Raw genomic sequence first — 19,944 nt, 5'->3', positions numbered from 1 at the left:
TCATCAGCCCTCAAACGACCCACTTTGTCAAACGTCAATACTCGGTCAAAGCCCTACGCTGGTTACATTACCTGTGCGACAATGAAGACAAGTGGATTCAGCATGCCCGCAACGGAAGAGGCGAAAAGACTATCGGAACGTATTCGGTCGATGGCTGGGACTTAGAAAACCCCAAGATCGTGTACGAGTTTAACGGTTGCTTATTTCACGGATGTCCCGTCTGTTACCCTGACCGTGGCACTAAAAATCAGTTTTTGCAACGAACCATGGAAGACTTGTACCAGGACACTTGTCAGCGGCGCCTAAAGTTAGAACAGCAAGGATACCAAGTGGTGGAAATGTGGGAACACGAGTACGATCACCGCATGAAAACCGATCCCGAGTTTAAACGCCTCGTGGAAAGTTACCAGTTCATGGACCCGCTGAACCCGAGGGATAGTTTGTACGGAGGAAGGACCAATGCCACCTGTTTGCTGTACCAAGCCGACGAAGAGAAAGGAGAAGAAATCAAATACTTGGACGTGTGTTCGCTGTATCCCTACGTGTGCAAATATTGTCGCTTTCCCGTAGGGCACCCGCAATTGTTAACGGAACACATCGACCTGAAAAACATTCGACAATACGAAGGCTTGATCAAGTGTAAAGTTTTGCCTCCCACGAACCTATACCATCCCGTCTTACCTCACCATTGTCAAGGCAAACTGATGTTTCCCTTGTGCCGTACTTGTGCCGAAACGTGCAACCAAGACCAGCCTTGTCATCACAGCCAGGAAGAACGTGCCTTGACGGGAACCTGGGTCAGCGTAGAATTGTTCAAAGCTCTGGACATGGGATACCAACTGTTAGAAGTGTACGAAATTTGTCACTTTCCCAAGACACAACAATACCACAAGGGTGACCCCAGTCAGAAAGGCATTTTCGCTGACTACGTGGATGCCTTTTTGAAACTGAAGCAAGAAGCCAGCGGCTATCCTTCCTGGTGTCACACTCCCGAAGACCATATAAAATTCAAAGAGAAATCCTATGAACAAGAAGGCATCACTTTAGACCACATCGAGAAAAACGAAGGCAGGCGGTCGTTTGCCAAAGTGATGTTAAATTGCTTGTGGGGTAAAATGGCACAACGACCGTGTTTACCCAAGACGGAATATTTGACAGAACCTTCCCGCTACTTCCAGATGATTCACGACAAAACCAAATACATGAAACACGTGGACGTCGTTCGAGTGAATTTGATCTTGGTCAATTACGAAGAAGATCTGGACTTTGTATAAGACGACCCTTTTGGAAATGTCATCATTGCGGCTTACGTGACAGCTCATGCTCGCTTAAAATTGTACGAAGCTTTAGAACTGTTAGGGGAACGCGTCCTGTACTTTGACACGGACAGTTGCATTTACATCCATCACCCGATTCAACATCACCCTGACATCGAAGGAGACCGTTTAGGAGCCTGGACAGACGAGCATCCCGACGACAAGATTCTAAGTTTCGTCAGTGGCGGTCCCAAAAATTACGGCTACGAATACCGGGACAAACAAGGAGAAGTGCACACGACGTGCAAAGTGAAAGGACTGACTCTGAATTATCGTACCAGTCAAGTGGTGAACTTTGGGGTAGTGAAAGAAGCCTTGCAATCGGGAGAGGATGCAAACTTTAAAGTGACCACTTACCAACCCAACAAGATTGTACGTTTACCCACTCACCACATCGTCAGTCGGCCCTTGGAAAAAGTCTATCAAATCGTGTACCAGAAGCGAGTGCGACTTCCCAATCATTTCACCTTACCGTATGGACACGTCGGTATTGGTCTGTATATAAAAAGGAACCCTAGGCAAGATCGATAGTTCATTGTGACTACCAAGACCGAGCGAACAAGATGAATACTTTCAGAGAAACACAAAACAAGTTGTTTAGAAAGGCACAATTAAAGTGTGGGGCTTCGGAAGTGGAATGCGATTGTGAGCCTTGTGATGGATACGATGCTGTACCTTGTGACCTGAGCGATGGCGTAAAGCATCATGGGAACTTTAGTGTCACTACCTCTATCATGGAAAGTGATGCTGTGCGTGTCAAACCTGAGGGATGCGAAAGGGATGCCGCTCGTCCTCTTGGACATTTTACTGGGTTTCGTTTTATAGGGGAATGTTAACCTTCACGTCTACCCCCCTACGGATGTCATCCAGCCCTGAGCAAACTCCTGTTCCTGTCACCCAACCCTTATCGAAACGAACCTGTGAAAGACGAATATTCGTTTCCTGTGCGTTTGTCGGAATACTGCGACTTTGAAAATCGTCTTCAATCGTTCAAAGGAAAATGGCCTAAGTATCTGGGAGGACCGACCCCCGAAGAATTAGCCAGAGCCGGATTGTTCTACTTGGGTGAAGGAGATAAAGTCAAGTGCTTCAGTTGCGGTGTGTCACTTCACCACTGGGAACCGCAAGATTCGGCCTACGTAGAACATGCTCGATGGTCACCGAATTGTCATTACTTACCCTTAGTGGGACCGAGACATTAAAGTAACTTACCATGTCGTTGACGAAGAAGAAACCAGATTGGCTAGGAGTCAAATGTTTGACATCACCGAGACCAGTATTTAAACTTCATTTCAAAAACGATATTGAATCATTACCTAAAGAACTGCAAGAAAAGATTTACAAGGAAGTTTGGCAGGGACTTGCCAGAGTGAAATCTCAATGGGTCACTGTAGAACCTTTGTGTCGAGAAATTCATTAGAGGAAAGTGAAAAAAGTCAACCACTATGTCAGATTTCTTTGGGTCAAGGGTGCATTCATCCTATTATATCGCTTTAGACCGCTTACATCAAAAGAGTTCAGTGACATTCTTGGACGTTACCCTGAATGGCAGTGGTCAGAAATTACTCACTATGTGGATTACTTTTGCTCTCTATGAGAAGATTGTGAATTGTACGGACTGACTTATTCATGAATACTTTACAAAAGAACATTCGTGCTTTGCCTGTGGAATTGAGAGAAAGGATTTACCGAGAGCTGGTCAAAATACAAGTGAAACGTAAAGAACAATTGCATCCGTTACGTCACCAGATTTTTAAGCACTGGTACCTGAATGGTATAAGAGAACTGATTCGTCAGAAATTGTTTCAGTGGTCAGACCTTGTTCAATACTTCCAGGCTCCCGATGATCCACGTGTTGATTATTTTGGTTACTTCGAGATTCACCTACTACAACACATTGAGGAAGACAAGGTAAAGGATTACAGTCATATTTTACGTGGAATCTACTTAGCGAAAGAGGAAACTTCTAAACGAAGTCTGACGTTTCGGTTCCAGTATGCAACATTTAAATTCCCTACTGGAGAACGAAGATGTCTGGCTAGAAAGTACGTGTATTGTTTCCGAAACAAAGAGACTATAAAAACAGGCTGTCATGCCACGACTTTTATCGCATGTAATCCAACAGATTCCGTGGAAGGTACTCAATGACCATATTCAAACCGTGGATCATTACCATCGATTATTACAAGAACTTTATCCATTCAATTTGGGACGACAAGTGGTGTGTGTCTTAGTGACTTGTTTTCTGGGATTTCGTTTACCAGCCGATTCTTTGTGGACTCTTTACGATCAGTACTTACCACCTCAATGGCCTTAAATGGTCACGAAAAACTCCTTTTGCTCAAAGCCTTGCGTTTTCATCTGGATACTTCTCGACCTCAACAGGAAAAAAAGATTCGTCAACTTTTACTACCCAAGACGTGTATGACGATGTGTGTGTAGCTTGTGACTTACACCCCCATTGGACAGATGTCCGTGATTGGAAAAAGGGGGGTTTTGAGGCTTGGACCCAAGAAGTGGCCCAGTATGCACAAGAGTTGTTCAAGGAAAAAAGTTACTTTTCAAACTGTGTTAGTGACAGTACCAGAAGAACCCGTCACCGAGAACAACCACTCGCTTCAGGACAGGACTGTCATGGACATGCCAGAAAGGTCATTCCGGGAGGACACTTGTGTGACAATACCTCATGTAGAGACTGTAAGAACATTACACACTGTCCCTAGGACATCTTGGTTCCCCAAAACATGTTGTACAGACACTTGTTTATATTCCACTTTGATCGTTTTGCTGTGTTTTTCATTCCTGTACATCACTATTTGGGCTGTATGTATTTTTGTCTTTCGTGTTCATATTTGAAACATTCAACAAACGTGTTCTGAAAAAAGTATATAAACTCTTGTCTTGTTTGTTTTCGTGTCACAAGTGACATTTCTCACACAATGGCTACCTCTGTTGTCTCTGCTCCCTCTTCCTCTACTGTCAAAGTCATCGACGAACACTAAGATCGTGCCAGTTGGGAGGCCTTGTATCTTCGCCATCCCTTTAACATGCTCATTGCTGGACCTAGCGGTTCAGGCAAAACCGAATTCGTCAAACGTTTGATCGAACATAAACATCATTTGATCGATCGGCCACAACAACGGATCGTGTGGTGTTACAAAGAGTGGCAATCGTTTACATCACCCAAAATTTGTTTCAACAAAGTAAAGCCCATCGCACCATCAGTCTCAATGCGCATTACGTGGTCTTGTTTAAAAGCCCTCGAGATAAATCGCAAGTGCAAGTCTTAGCCAAACAGTTAGGAACGCCTTGGCTGACTCAGGCGTACGACGATGCCACTCAAACGCCACACGCCTATTTACTCGTCGATTTGAAACCTACCACCCCCGAGGATTTGAGATTTCGTTGTTTTACCACTGGTGCCAAGACGGAGGGCCTGTCCTGTACACGTCTCCGTCCTCGACTTAATTTCACTCCATATAAAAAATCTATAAAAGCCTCAGGCCCTTTTCGTCTGTCTCACACAGTGTGAACATGACGTCCCTTCAGTCGCATCTTCCCGTCAAATTGATTCGTGCCTTGTATGGCATCAGTCGAGAAAAAATTCCACAAACACGAGCTCGTGTCTTAGAAGCTAGTCTCAAAGAAGTCTTACGATGGTTCACGGTGACGGCATGTCAACTCCTCCAAGGAATCATTCAGATTCCTCATCAAACCAAACGCTTTTTCGATCGAAACAAAGTCGCTTTGGTCCAACTGGCCGATCCCCGCATCGACACTCAAACCAAAAAACAAATCATTTTGAAACCTGGAGGGAGCCGTACTCTAGAAGGCGTCATCATTCGCTCACTCTTAAGATGGGATCCTAATGCCCCCAAAGTTATCCCCAAGAAAAAAGTCCAACGAAGCCCCAAGAAGAAGAAAAAGACCAAGTCCCCAAGGGGAACTTCTCCAGTGGCGGGACCCTCCTCTTACCAGACACCACCCCGGAAAAAGAAAAGAAGCCCCCAGAAAAAGAAACAGAGAAAAAGTCCCCAGAAAAAGAAAAGTCCACAGAAGAAAACTAGTCGCAAGAGAGGCACTTCGGCCAGGACGCAACCTTACACTCGCAAACCAAGACCTGCCACGTCGGTGACTGTGTCTCCGGCAGCCTCATGTTTATCCACTTCTCCCTTGATGACACCAGGAACTGAAGAGTACTTGGAGACGTTGATCACACCAAGAACTTCTCCGTTGATGACCCCAAAAAGAACTTCCCCAGTGGCAGGACCCTCCAATTTAGTGGCAGTGGCTGCTGCTCACAAAGTAACTTCTCGCAAAATCAAAGTCCAAGAAAGATCGGGCATGTTACAAAGTTTACTGGATTTGTCCAAGCAAGAACTGGCTCGATTTAGTCCGTTGCGTACCCCTGCACGACGTGTCATGCCTGTCCTCAAACTGATACGACGTGAAGACAATCAGTGGCGACGCGTTCCAGTATAAAAAAGGCCTGTGACCAAGTAGGGTATCAGTGTTTTTTTGGTGCTCCTGAAGACTCAAAGATGTCACCCTCCAGAAAACCCCAAGGAAAGAAAAGGAAAGGACTGCCACCACGTTTAGCCAAACATGGGGACATGTTATCTGTCCTGTCCAAAGCTTCTCCACCCCTACGAAAAAAACTCATTCAAACGGCCTCCAAAGAGGTCATCGATACCGTGTGCGAATGTTGTTTGAACGTTTTAAAAGGCACGATCCCTTTGTCCAAACACCAGAAACAATGCTTAGGCAAACATCGTCACGTTCTTCGCCAAATGGTTCAAAAGAAAATTCCCATTCGTCAAAAAAAGAAGATTTTGGTCCAACGTGGAGGCATTTTGCCTCTCTTGTTAGGCCCCATACTGAAAGGAGTCTTGGGAACCATGTTGGGAGGACTGGTGGGAGCAAGATAAAAAGGCCTTCGGAAGTCACAAGATCTCAGAATCGACCCCTGACAACCCCATGGAAGGACGAAAACTAGCTTTAGTGCCTTACAAACGATGGATGGAATACCATCGGTGGCAAGAACAACGCACCCCGCATTTACCTCCCAATCCCAATTTGAGCGAAATGTCCCAGTTACAACACGAATTGCAGTCCTTGATGGATCGCCAAGATTTGTCCGAAACAGAAAAATCGCAAAAGTACGGTCAACTCTTGCAACGACTGCAACTCTTTCACCAGAAAGCTTTAGACGAAACAGCTCTACCCACTTTGAAAGATTTTAAGACCTTGATGAAAAGTCCAGCACCATCATTATTACCACCACCACCACCACCACTACTACCATCCCCAGGGGTCACCAGAGATGCTACCCCACGAAGACCTGAGGAAGAAGAGATGCGAGAAGTGTTTCAAACACCGTCAGCAGCTCCCATTTCAAGTAAGATTGCAGCATCCTTGTTGACCCCGTCCCCCACACCCCAACGAGAAGAAATGAAAGCTTGGGTTAAAAAGATGATGTCCACTCCTCCTTCGACAGAAGTGAAAAAGAAAGAAGGGAAACCAGAAGCGAAAAAAGAAAAGAAAACCAAAGCCATTCCATTGCCACCTCCACCACCACCACTACCTTCGACTTCTACTCCCGTAGCCCATCGGACACGTAAATCCGTTTCCAAACCACCCTTCCGTCCCACCCAAAGTAGCATCACCGAAGAGTGGGCGACTTATTAACACACAAAAAAAAATGGAAAAAGTCTTAGCCAGCATTTACTATGATCCCTCCCATTCTGCAGGTTACGCAGGAGTTCAAAAATTGTATCGTGCTGCCAAAACGCGACTGAAAAGTCTCCGTTTACCTCAAGTGCAACGATGGTTACAAGAACAAGCTACCTACACTTTACACAAACCCATTCGACGCAAGTTTGCCAGAAGTCGCACCCGAGTGGAAGGCATCGATCATCAATGGCAAGCCGATTTAGCCGATGTCTCTCATTTGGCCAGCTACAATCGTGGATACAAATATTTGTTTTGTGTCATCGACGTCTTTTCCAAATGTGCCTGGGTCGTGCCCTTGACTTCTAAATCGAGCAGCGAGTTAGTGCGAGCCCTGCAACGAGTGCTGAAACAAAGCAGTCGTCACCCTCTTCGATGGCAAACGGACAAAGGCACCGAATTTCTGAACCAAGCTTTCCAAAAAGAATTAAAGAAACGTGACATTCATTTTTTTACCACCGAGAATCCCGAAACCAAAGCCAGCATCGTGGAACGTTTTCAACGCACTTTGAAAGAACGCATGTTGAAATATTTTACGCATCACCACACTCTGAAGTACATCGACATCTTACCGCACCTGGTGCAAGCGTACAACCAATCTTACCATCGAAGCATCGGACGTGCCCCGCAAGACGTGACTCCCGACAACGAAGTGTTGGTGTTTGAGCACCTGTTTGGTACATTCCCGACGAGGGCTGTCCCCAAGAAAAGTGGAATGTTGGCTGTAGGAGATTGGATGCGCATTGGCAAAACCAAACGCACTTTCGACAAAGGTTACTTACCTAACTGGACGACCGAACTGTTTCGCGTCACTGGACGAGTGCATGGCCGTCATCCTGCCGTCTATAAATTGGAAGACATGAACGGAGAAGTGCTCAAAGGAACGTTTTATTTGCCCGAGTTACAACATGTCACCAAAAAAGAAGACGACGTGTACGACATCGAAAGCATTCTCGAACGCAGAACCCGTAAGGTGGGCAAACGACGTGTCAAAGAAGTCAAAGTACGTTGGAAAGGATATCCACCCAGTTTTGATTCTTGGATCGACGCTTCGCAAGTCATCGACTATAAAAAGAAGTGACCATCATGTCCTTTCACACAGCAGACGCAGCTACGTCGACCACTCCTCCTTCACCCAGTTCTTCTGTGCAAGATTTACAAAAACAACCCTTGTGGGTGTGGTGTGGAGAACGTGTGCCTAAAACGCAAATCTTCTTTTTCTGCCAAATCTTCGTGGTGTATTGTGTCATCGGGGCAGCAATCGCCAATTTGAGTTTGCAACAAGGAGACAAACAATTGTGGACCATTTTATTGAGCAGTTGCATCGGTTACCTGCTTCCCAATCCTTCCCTGAAATTCTCCTCGAACGGGAACCACGGGAACCTTGTGTCCAGTGCCAGTGCCAGTCACCAGTCCAACCACAACCAGAACCCCATTTTTGGTGGAGACACGTCTCTGACGTCCAGTAATAACCCCTCGGACAGCCACAGAACTCTGGAATTATGAGTCACCAAAACCAATTTTACTTAACCTTACCCAGTGACAGTTCCATGGAGGTGTTTCCCCACAACACGTTGCGCTGTTGCACGGCCAAATTACCTCAAGCCATCCCCTTAGATCACGAAGCCCATTGGGAAGTGGCTTTAGTGGAAATGATTCACCCGACCCAAGTCCTCAATGTTCTTCCCAATCAAAATAAATTTGATGTGGAAGTTTATGACGAGCAAATGCAACAGTACTTGGATACCCATGGCAAATATGACAAGAAAACCCGTACACAAAATCAAAAGTACACCTATCACTTGTTCATTCCCCAAGGCTATTATTTTAGTGGTCAACATTTGGTCAGCACCATTACCTCCAGGTTTAATGTCGTGTTTCTGAAAGCTTTGGAAAGTGTAAAAAAAGTGTCACCATGGAATACCACAAATCAGCTCGTCGCTTCTTGATGAAATTTGACGGGAGTAAAATCCTGTCCATTTTGTTTTGTCCTGAATTGTTTGACATGTTGGGCGGAGACATGGACATGAGAATGGTCATGATGAAGAAAAACGAATTACCCATCGTTTACGATAACGAGTCTTTTAGCAAGTTATTTCGTGCCCCGGTAGAACTGAACCAAGGACTGAATTTGATGTTTGTGTACTCCGATGTGGTGGAGTACAACGTGGTGGAACACACCTCTGTACCGTTACTGCGTGTCATTCCTTTCAAAGTGGATTCTGTCACGAACGCTGACGAGGAAGGTGGAAACACTTACCATGTTCACCGCGAATTTGTCCATCCTCACTATTTGCCTGTCAGCAAGTCGTATTTGGACACGGTCAACATTACTATAAAAGGAGATTTGGGACAAAATATTCCATTCACCAAAGGAAAAGTCACGGTGAAACACCATTTTCGAAAACGGTTCTCTCACGACTCGTAAGTAAGTCATGTATCCAGTGTACCGAGGGGTTGCTCGACAGCGAGGACACGGTTTAGGAGATATGTTAAAATCGACCTTTCGTTCGGTGGCCCCGGTATTGAAACCGATGGTGACACGCGGATTGCACGCCTTGAAAGATGCGGCACTGACGCAAGGCAAAGAATTTCTCCAAAATGTCATCATCGACAAACAAAACCCTAAAGAAGCCTTCATGAGGGCAGGCAAAAATGTCTTGCTGCAAACGGGCAAAGACATTTTGGGTCGACGAGACACACCTATAAATGCCCTGCACGCTACCGAATCAGGCATTCAGCAAGGACAAGGCAGAAAGAGACGACGAAGAAAACACCCTTTCACCAGACTTCAAGCGAGAAAGGCCAAGAAAAGAAGAACCGTTCGAGACTTAGACGTTTTCGATTATTGAGAAAGAACAAAAAATGATGCACCGAGAGTCTTGCGCTTGTTCCAAGTCGGAACTGGATCTGTTTGCCATGCCACCCACCATGATGACCATGCAAGAATCCCAATGGGTGGAATTTCACCCCGTCTCCTCATTGACAGCCTCAGCTCCCATCGAGTTTGAAATCAAAGGACAGCCCGAAGATTACATCGATCTGAATAGCAGTTACTTGTACTTGAAAGTCAAAGTTGTCGATGAGGACAATTCGACCCTAGATGGCGATGAGGTAATAGCTCCCCTCAACAATTTCATGCATTCCTTGTTTAGCGGAGTGGACTTGTACTTGAACAACAAACTGGTCAGCAGCAGCATGGATACTTACCCTTATCGAGCGTACCTGGAAAATCTCTTGACGTACGGAATAGACGCCAAGAACACTCATCTCAATGCCTGTGTGCTATGGGAAGCTGACGAAGCAGGCCAGTTTCAAACATTCGAAACTGATGCAAGCAAAACACCAAACAATGACGGATTTGTAGAACGAAGAGACAATATCAAAAACGGACAAAGTTTAGAACTGATGGATCGCTTACATCTGGACATGTGGTTGCAAGAGAAATATTTGCTAAACGGGGTGAATGTTCGCCTGAGACTGAATCGTAGCAGTGCCGCTTTCCATTTGATAGGTACTACTGTTTGCAAAACTGTCATCGAGGAAGCCAGGCTCTACGTACGCCGTGTGGAAGTGTTACCTAAAGTGGGAAACGACATCAGTCAGACGTTGAGCAGAACGACCGCCAAGTATCCCATACGACACGTGGAAGTGAAAACCTTCACCATTCCCAAGGGACAGCGATCCATGATCGAAGATCATCTGTTCCAAGGACAGCTACCCAAACGTTTAATCGTTGGTATCGTCGAGAATACAGCCTTCAACGGAGATTTGGGTAAAAATCATTTTTACTTTCAAAACTTTGGCGTGTCCAAGATCGAAGTCAGTCGCGATGGCAAGACCTTGTGTACCCGACCTTTCGAACCTGACTTTGAGAAGAAGAATTACTTGAGGTCGTACTTGTCCCTGTATGAAGCCACGGGACAGTTAGGAACCAACACCAGTCACGGTATTACGTACGACGATTACGCAGGAGGCTATGCTTTGTGGGCTTTCGATTTCACTCCTGACCAAGGCAGCGACGAGGGACATTTCCACCCTATAAAATCTGGCCAGATTCGTGTGGAAATTCAGTTTGCAAACCGATTCCCTGATGAAACGGTGAACGTCATCCTGTATGCAGAATTCGACAATACGATAGAAATCAACAGTTTGAGAGAAGTCATTCTAGATTACTAGAAGTCATGGAAGACTGTTATCCCTCTTTACCTAGTGAAGAAACTTTGGACATGAAATGTCAGGAGACCGTGGAAAAAGAAGAAGAAGTGATTATGATGAAGTCGAGATGGCCAGAACAAGAAGCCCATTTAGTCTCCTGTTTTGCCAAACACTTGGTGGAAAAAATGACGGAAGTGATCAAGAAAAATTGTTATGGATGTCAAAACGATCATCCAAGTCAAATTCAACACGATAAATGCCTGATGTTGAGTCAAGAAGAAAAATTGGACGAGTATCTGGACGATGCTTGGAGTCTCATCTCGGACAAAGACGTGTTGCATCAGTGGTATAAAGACTTGCGTGAACATTCTTGTCCACCATTAACCACTCAAGAGATCCATCGTATCGAAACTCTCCTGAATCAGAGGAGTGAGGAGACGAAACGAAGAAACGGTTATTTGTCAGACATTTTCAAGCAAAAAGTCAGGATCGAATTGACCACGTATTATTACCTGTAAAGAAGAAAAAAAACAACACAAATGGATACCTGGGAACTTTATTACCTTTTGAACCACAGTTCGTATACGGCTTCTTGGAATCCTGTTGTCTGTGCTAAAGATGAACTCCCTCATCGCAAACCTCAAGACCATCAAGCTTACGTGATCAACACGGACGACAGTCATCTCCCAGGAACCCACTGGGTAGCCGTCTACTTTCCTCAAGAAGGATGTGTGGAATATTTAGAATTGTATGGATTGCCCCCTTTGGAAGACGATATCATCGACTTTATGAGAAGAAATGCTCAGACCACCCGATTCAATAATGTGAAATTACAAGGCACAGATTCCTTGGTGTGTGGACAATATTGTGTGTATTTTCTGCATCATCGCAGTCTGGGCTATTCCTTAGAACATTTAGTGACTCATTTTGATCCTCGTTCTTCTTCTAGAAATGATGTGAAAGTAGATCGATGGTTTTGTGACCATTATGCTTATCTTTTGTCTCAAGCTAGGAAACGTAGTGTCCATCAATGGCCTAATGATTTCCAACAGTGGAAATCACAATTTCATTCACAACGCTGTCAGCCCTGTTTAAAGTAGACTGTATTTGAAGAAAAAATGTTTGATGTTATCATGTTGGATTATTGTTTAAAATATGTTGGAGTTGTTGTTGGTTAGTGTTAAGTGATTTTTGAATAAAAAATGTTGTGTTTTGAAAAAAAATGCCTTTGTCTTTTGTTTAGCTATAAGAATGTTGGATTGATGCTCTTTCATTTCTTACTATCCCTCTCATGACACTCACTGAACGTTGCGGCTCAAAAACCGTGTGGGGGATGTTTTCCTTCACGTCCGCGCTTTGACTTTAAGAACCGGGGTTGTTTCCAGTCTAACCATCCATTGTCGACTCATCCTCCTAAGAAGATGTGCTCCAAACTAGCTAAGCTCAACGAAGCCTACGTGAATTTGCATAGGGTCAGACACAGTCTGATACCGAAGCCAGAAGAAATAGAGAATGTGAGAATGTTAAAAGTCACTGAAGACCTGATAGAAGAGCTCTTCAGAGAAGAAATGAACAGGGAGAAAGAAGAATGGACAGAGAAGTACAGACTTCAGAGACAGCAGCAGCAACAGCAACAACAACAACAGCAGCAGCAACCTGAACCTGACAGAGGCTTTGTCGATTGCCGTATCGACACCAAAGACTTCTTCTTCTCTTTCCGAAGAAGCAGACCTATTGCCAGAAAGTCTATTATCAGAGGACATCGCATTCTTAGAAACTAAAAAAAGAATGCCATAGCAAACAAAAAAACAGCCCTTTTCAGGGCTACCCAATACTCTAGAAAAGAAATAACATCGATTTGCCAATGTGTGTAGGTAGAGTAGTGTGAATATAAACACTAACTCTTTATTGATAGTGAGAGTGTATGTGTTTGTGTGTTTGTAAGTGCTCACGTAAGTTGGTGTGGATAGTAGATTAAAATGATGTTTTTTTGGTGTTTGAGGTGTATATTTGGGGTTAGATTGGATTGCTTTGGGTATGTAAATAGTCTATTGAAGTGATTTATAAAAAATTTTAAAATAGTGATGGGTAGCATAAAAAAGTGAGTGAGTGTTTCTTTTAGGTCCGCGCGTTGTTGGGTCATGATCTAGGTAAGATCAATTTTATTTTTTTAGGGGATGTTTTCCTTCACGTCCGCGCTTTCAGTATAAATTGAAACTCGCTGGACAGTTTAGCTACCCTTGTTGATTGTTCAACAGTAAAAAAGGAGTAGAATGAGCAGCAGACTGAGTAAATTGATAGAACTTCAGATGCATCTGGAGTATGCCAGATGCCTCCTGAATGAGCTGGCTGCAGAGGCCATTGTTGAAGAAGCCAGGATAGAACAAGAGGAAGAAGAAAGAAAACTGAAAGAAGAGGAAGAAAAAAAGAGAGGGATAAGGTCTCACGTGTTCATGATAGAGAAATGTGAGGTGAAGCCCTGGGTGATGGAACCTCCACAGGCAATGACTGCACCACAGTTACAACCACAAGAAGAGGTAAGGAGACCAATTGTTCATCCTCGAATGAGGAATAGAAGACAAAGAAGACAAAGGGAAGAAGAAGAAGTGTTCACTATTCCTCAAACGGAGGAGTGGGATAGTGAAGCCACTCAACCCTCGTCAGCTCTTCCAACAACTTCAGTCAATTGGACCAATGATTGGAGTAGGCGTTGTGTCTGTGGTGCCAGACCCGGAAGGTGCCACCATTAGCCAGGTGCCTCTGAAGTTCCAAAAACAGTCCTTTTCAGGGCTACCCCAATACTCTAGAAAAGAAATAACGATCCATTTGCCAATGTGTGTAGGTAGAGTAGTGTGAATATAAACACTAACTCTTTATTGATAGTGGAAGTGTATGTGTTTGTGTGATTGTGTTTGTGTTTGTAACTGTTCACGTAAGTTTGTGTGAATAGTAGTTTCTTTATTGTTTCTTAGCGTATGTGTAGAGTATAGTTTTGGTTTTATTACATGAAATGAGAAAGTATGGGGGATGTTTTCCTTCACGTCCGCGCGTTGTTGGGTCATGATCTAGGTAAGATCAATTTTATGTTTTAGGGGGATGTTTTCCTTCACGTCCGCTCTTTCACTATAAGAAACCACAGTATTCGTCGTTCAAACCATTCTACAAAGAAGATGGCTTGTAACCAAATTGACAAGATGCAAACATTGCAAGAGGTTTTAGACAATTTAGGAATGATGGAGCAGATGTTAATAAGACTGGTTGAAGACCACTATTCCTATAGTCCCCATCGTGTAAAGATGGAAATTAATAACTTGAGAAAGGTAAAGGACAAGATAAGTGGTGTTATGAAAGAGATAAAGGAGGAGAAGGAGGATGAAGAGGAAAGGATAATAATACGCAAATGGAACGAAAAAATTGAAAAAGAAGAAGAAAATGAGAAGAGGAAGAAAGAAGAGGGGGAGAAAAAAAAGAAAGAAAAGAAGAGAAAGAGTGTAGGAGAGAAAATAAGAAGCTGGTGGAGAAAAAGAAGAAATTAGAAGCTGAAGAAGAAGAAAAACCAAAGGCCCTTTTCAGGGCCAGCCATATTTCTCGAAAAGAGAATGACTTTTCAATTGCCTACCCTTTTTTTAAATTTTTTTTTTTTAAAAAAAAAATCCCATTTTAATTATTCCCATGCTAAATTCCCCTTGTCGGTAAAAGTGACCCACGATTTATTCCCATGTTCATTTCCCTTGTCGCTCAACAGTCCCACGATTTTTCTCCATGTTAATTTCCCTTGTCGCTATATGTTCCCACGATTTTTCTCCATGTTAAATTTCCATTGTCGCTATATGTTCCCAAGGGGTCCTGTAATGCTAATTTCCATTGTCGCTATAGTATCCCTATTCACTACTCACGTCAAGTGTGATTACGTGTATATTCACATCAAGTGTGATTACGTGTAACCTCACATTAAGTGTGATTACTTAAACAATCACATTAAGTGTGATTACTTATATACTCACATCAAGTGTGATTACTTATTCGTGTGGTTTGGTGGAGAATGTGTGAAGTGATATGGTAACGGAACTTGATGGCATGGATAATGCAGCTTTCTACCTCTTCGGTCCCGGATTTGATCTCGTGATCCGATATATGTCATTGATTGTTGGTGCCCATTCAAGGCCATTGATTTCGTCTGGGTTCTCATCTTTCCTTCAGTTCATATGTTACCTCAAGCCAACCTATTAGTTCGATTTAATGTTAACATGTGACAACTGAATTAGACAAAGTCAACATTGCTTTAAGCTATGACGCATAGAAACTAATATTTAAGTTGTTTACGTTTTTAAAATTCATTGTACGGTTAATTCAGCACACAATTAATGAAAGTCTGCTGAAATTAAAAAATAAACGAGAATCATCACCAGTTATCCAAATACATTGTGCATCCATATGTATACATTTACATCTTGAGATATGAGTGGGTGGGTGAAAGGATCATGGAAAGGGTCATGTCCAATGCCTTGAAAGAGCACGAGGTATACGACTCTATGGTCCTAAAAAACAGCAATCGAGAAGAGTGCGAAGCAACAAGCTTTGCAAAATTCAACAAATAATTTATTTCCCTAGAACACAACGTGAAAATGTAAAAAAGGAACTTACTTTCTTGCGAATTAAATTTCAAATAATCCTAGAATTACAAATCAAGTCCTAATGATTAAAGGTCGGAACAAACTTTAGTAGAGATCAAAATTAATTCCAACGATGAATGTGTTAGTGGCCTGTATAGTGTTGATGTGCAAACAGTCTTTTGTTGGATCACATTTATACAATCCTTATTTGAAATTTCACTATAAATTCAAGTCTCGATTTCCAAGAATTAAATCCTTATTTGAAATTTTACTATAAATTCAAGTCTCGATTTCCAATAATTAAATCCTTATTTGAAATTTCACTATAAATTCAAGTCTCGATTTCCATGAATAGTATTGTTGATGAGCGCTCTGTATTTCCAGTGAATAAGTCAACAGAATAAACTCCAGCCTAAATTAATTATGGAAACAGCAATAATACAACTGATTTGCTCTGATATTAAAGCAAGAATAATTTCCACTAACAAGATGATAAAGTCCTGTACTTGACGTTAGATCACGTTTAGCATTTTCTATAAATAAATAAAAGAAACTGTTACCCAATTGAAAATAACCTTTTAGAAGCTTCTTAGTGTTTACAAAACAAACTCTAAGTTATAATTATAATTAGAAGGTATGTTACTAAATCTTTAATATAAAATGAGGAATACATCAGGTAGGCCAGGTATAATTATAGGGAAATTCTAAAAACAGACCCAGACCCAAATAAATATGCTTAATTCTAATAATAACGATCGTAGTATTAAGCCCATGCACATAGTGAATATTTTAGCTATGTACTATTGTTTACAGAATTAAAAAATCAATGATTCAGATCAAGTAGAAATTAAAAGGTCAAGTCAAACATACAATGTTACAATTATCAATAGTGTATATTGAAATAGTGTATAAAAAAATACCTAACATACAATACAGGTTAACTATACATAACATAGGGCAGTGCCAGCGTTGTAGGCGTAACAATCACCAGCCTGCACTTAGCTGATGATATCGATGGCTTAGCAGGAGACAATAACTGGAAACCTTAGTGAACCGTCTCAACCAAGCATCACTAAGATAAAGGATGGGGGGTCAGCGCTAAAAAGACCAAGCAAATAACACTCAACCCGAATAAGAGTGAATAGACAGAAGGCAGGCATAGTGACAAGCTTCGAGTACCTAGGTGCTATCGTCTCTGATGAAGAATCAAAACCTGCAGTTCGTTCAAGGATTGCACAGAAAATAGCTGCACTGTCTAGACTGAAGCCCATTTGGAAGGACAGCAACATCACGCTTGGCTCCAAGATCAAGCGCATGCTCTCCCTCATCATTTCCATATTTATGTACGCATCTGAGACATGAACCCTACCAGAACTAGAGAGAAGATATGTTATCGAAGGATCTGAAAATGTCATACTTAGACGACGTCTCAAATGAGGAGTTGCGCATTAGAAGCCAGGGTGTAATTGGACCTTACGAAGATCTCGCCGCCGTAAAGAAACGCGAACAAAGATGTATGGTCACGTCTCGCGCTCATCTGGCTTGTCAAACATAAACCTACAGGACACAGTGAAAGGAAATAGAATACGATGCAGACAAAACAAGAGATGGGAAGATAACATCAAAGTTTGGACAGGTGTGGACTTTGCAGAGTCACAAAGAGCAGTGTAGAACAGGACAAAATGGACAGAGATTGTCGCAAAGTCATCAGTGGCTCCCCTACTACCAACCATATTGCAAGAGAAACGAAAAACAAATCTTGAAATGTACGATGAATGTTATTATTCACAGGATAATTCATTAATGTTTAAAACAAAGGTTATCGCAGTCAGATGCGATTTCGCTATCTTTTTACTCTGGCATTTGGATAGCTTCTGGGGTTTTTTTAGGTCAAAGAGCATGAAACAATCTCAGCCAAGAAAACATTTGCTCTTGTATCTGCTTTATTGTTTTCACATGACCTTGCTTATAATAAAATTAAATGGCAAACATTTGCATCGAATCCCTCTCGTGTTTCTTTTTGAAAGATGGCATTTAATTAGAAACAAGTTTTATCCGTAATTTTACTAAAAGCACTTTTTCGCAAAAACAAACTGAAGTTGCTCCAAGGACACTGACGCAGAAACAGTGTATATTTGCAACTTTTCTTGTCTTAGCGATAAGTTATTTCTTCGGACACTAACCTTCAGTTCTGCAATTTTCTGAGAAGTAAATCAACTGCTAAAATGTCAGAAATATTCTGCATGCTTGGACTTGGCCCATATCTTTGTAGAAATTTGGATTCGTTAAAGTCTTATATTTTTTTTTCTTTATATACTTACATGTTAAAGTCCGTGATGAAAGCCTCGTTGGGAAGCGTGACGTCAAACACCACTTCTTTGGCAACCTTGTGCGGGTTCTTCACATGGCTGACAACCAAAGTGGTGGCAAAGCGATATTTGATGTCGGAGCTGATATGGAGGGACAATATATCCGGCCTCTGAGAAATATTTACACGAAAACGTAAAACCATATATATGTGTGTGTGTGTGTGTATGTGTGTGTCTGTGTGTTTGCGTGTGTGTGTCAAAGCATCAAGTAGTATTTAACAAAACCAATATATATATATATATATATATATATATATATATATATATATATATATATATATATATATATATATATATATATATATATATAATTTTATACATCGACCAGTTAAATATTGTATCTTTTTCTTTTATTTCTTTCCTTTTGCCGATAATAGATCTTTTTAATACATATTTTACCAATATACACTGGAGTTTTAAATCTCTTGAGCGATCGATTTATTGATTCATTGGTCAAAATAAAATAGGGATCATCTACAGCTTAGTGCGTATCTTTGTATCAAGTGATGGGAACAAAATAACCCGAGTCATGAAGTTAGGGAACTGAAAAGTTCCCTGCGTGTACCAGGCTTAGTCATACGTCTATTTATCCATCAGTCCTGATGAAAGCTACTTTACCCGTGGGTGATATCAAGGACCCACTAAGGGTCGTATGGTGGGAGTAACTTGATGGAATCAAATAAAAAGAACAACAACTTAATATATTAGTTAATTGTTTAGGGTATCTAACAGACACACTAGCTTTAAAGCAACGACGTCTTTGCGATTGTAATGTATCTCTTTTGATAACTGAAATATATCATATCACAATCAACCCTTCGAGTTTTGCGCTTTCCTTCATTAATCAAATTCGATGCAAATACAAGCATCAAGTTACTGTACTGATAACCTGTGTATGTATGTATGTATGTATGTGTGTATGTATGTATCTGTGTATGTATGTATGTATGTATGTATGTAGTGCTAGTTTAGTATGTATGTATGTACGTATGTATGTATGTACGTATGTATGTATGTGTGTGTCTGTGTATGTGTGTATGTATGTATGCATACATGTATGTATGTATGTATGCATGCATGCATGTATGTATGTATGTATGTACGTATGTGTGTGTGTGTCTGTGTGTATGTATGTATGTATGTATGTATGCATGTATGTAGTGCTAGTTTAGTATGTATGTATGTATGTATATGCACACCCTCACGTTCGTGTGTACAAATTTATAAAGTTGTATGTACATATCTGTAGATCATGGTATGTGTGTATATATACATACGTACACACATACAGATGCTCGGACAGAATAATGGAGAGGCACAGCATGCTTACCACATTATAAGTTTCTTGCGAGAGGACTCCGTGGAGCATCAGAAATCCCACAACAAAGTAACATTTCCAACGGACACCAAACAGGCGTGATCCTTTTTTGCACATCCTCACCATATAACGGACTTAGATAAATGAAATTAACTTGTACCAGTCTAATGTTGTTATGGACGGGCTTACTTGAGAATGTGGTTACATAAACAAATACGTTCCGTGCCTTAGAGATAAGGAAAAAGAGAAAAAGATTTTTTTACGTTTATTTCACTGTAAACAAGCAATCAAAACACGCAGAACTTTCATTTGACCTAATTTATCCAGGGCTACAACCCCTATACCCATTTCTCTGTACACTTAAGTGTCTGCATCGGATCATCTGATAATCTTCTTAGCAATGTATATCCATTTTTGATTGATCGTTTGTTTATTAAAAT

The 19,944-nt window shown here is 41.9% G+C and overlaps 1 protein-coding gene across 3 annotated transcripts in view; it reads right to left on the bottom strand.

The window, feature by feature from the left end:
- LOC149803950 (inter-alpha-trypsin inhibitor heavy chain H3-like) overlaps positions 1-19,677 on the bottom strand; it is a 193,756-nt gene extending 174,079 nt beyond the window's left edge. For 2 of the 3 annotated variants that reach the window (XM_089953769.1, XM_089953772.1), the window contains exons 1-2: positions 19,517-19,677; positions 18,139-18,296 (exon numbers count right to left, since the gene is read on the bottom strand). In XM_089953769.1, coding sequence (XP_089809895.1) covers positions 18,139-18,296; positions 19,517-19,630 — 272 coding nt within the window. In that variant the 5' untranslated portion in view covers positions 19,631-19,677. The remainder of the gene's footprint in view (positions 1-18,138; positions 18,297-19,516) is intronic. The other variant, XM_089953771.1, reaches the window with a different exon arrangement.
- Between the last annotated feature and the right edge of the window lie 267 nt (positions 19,678-19,944).

This window comes from Sinohyriopsis cumingii, chromosome 3 (assembly GCF_028554795.1).
Source record: "Sinohyriopsis cumingii isolate HCF-2022 chromosome 3, ASM2855479v2, whole genome shotgun sequence".
Lineage (NCBI taxonomy): Eukaryota > Metazoa > Mollusca > Bivalvia > Unionida > Unionidae > Sinohyriopsis > Sinohyriopsis cumingii.
This window is presented reverse-complemented; position numbering and strand designations above follow the sequence as displayed.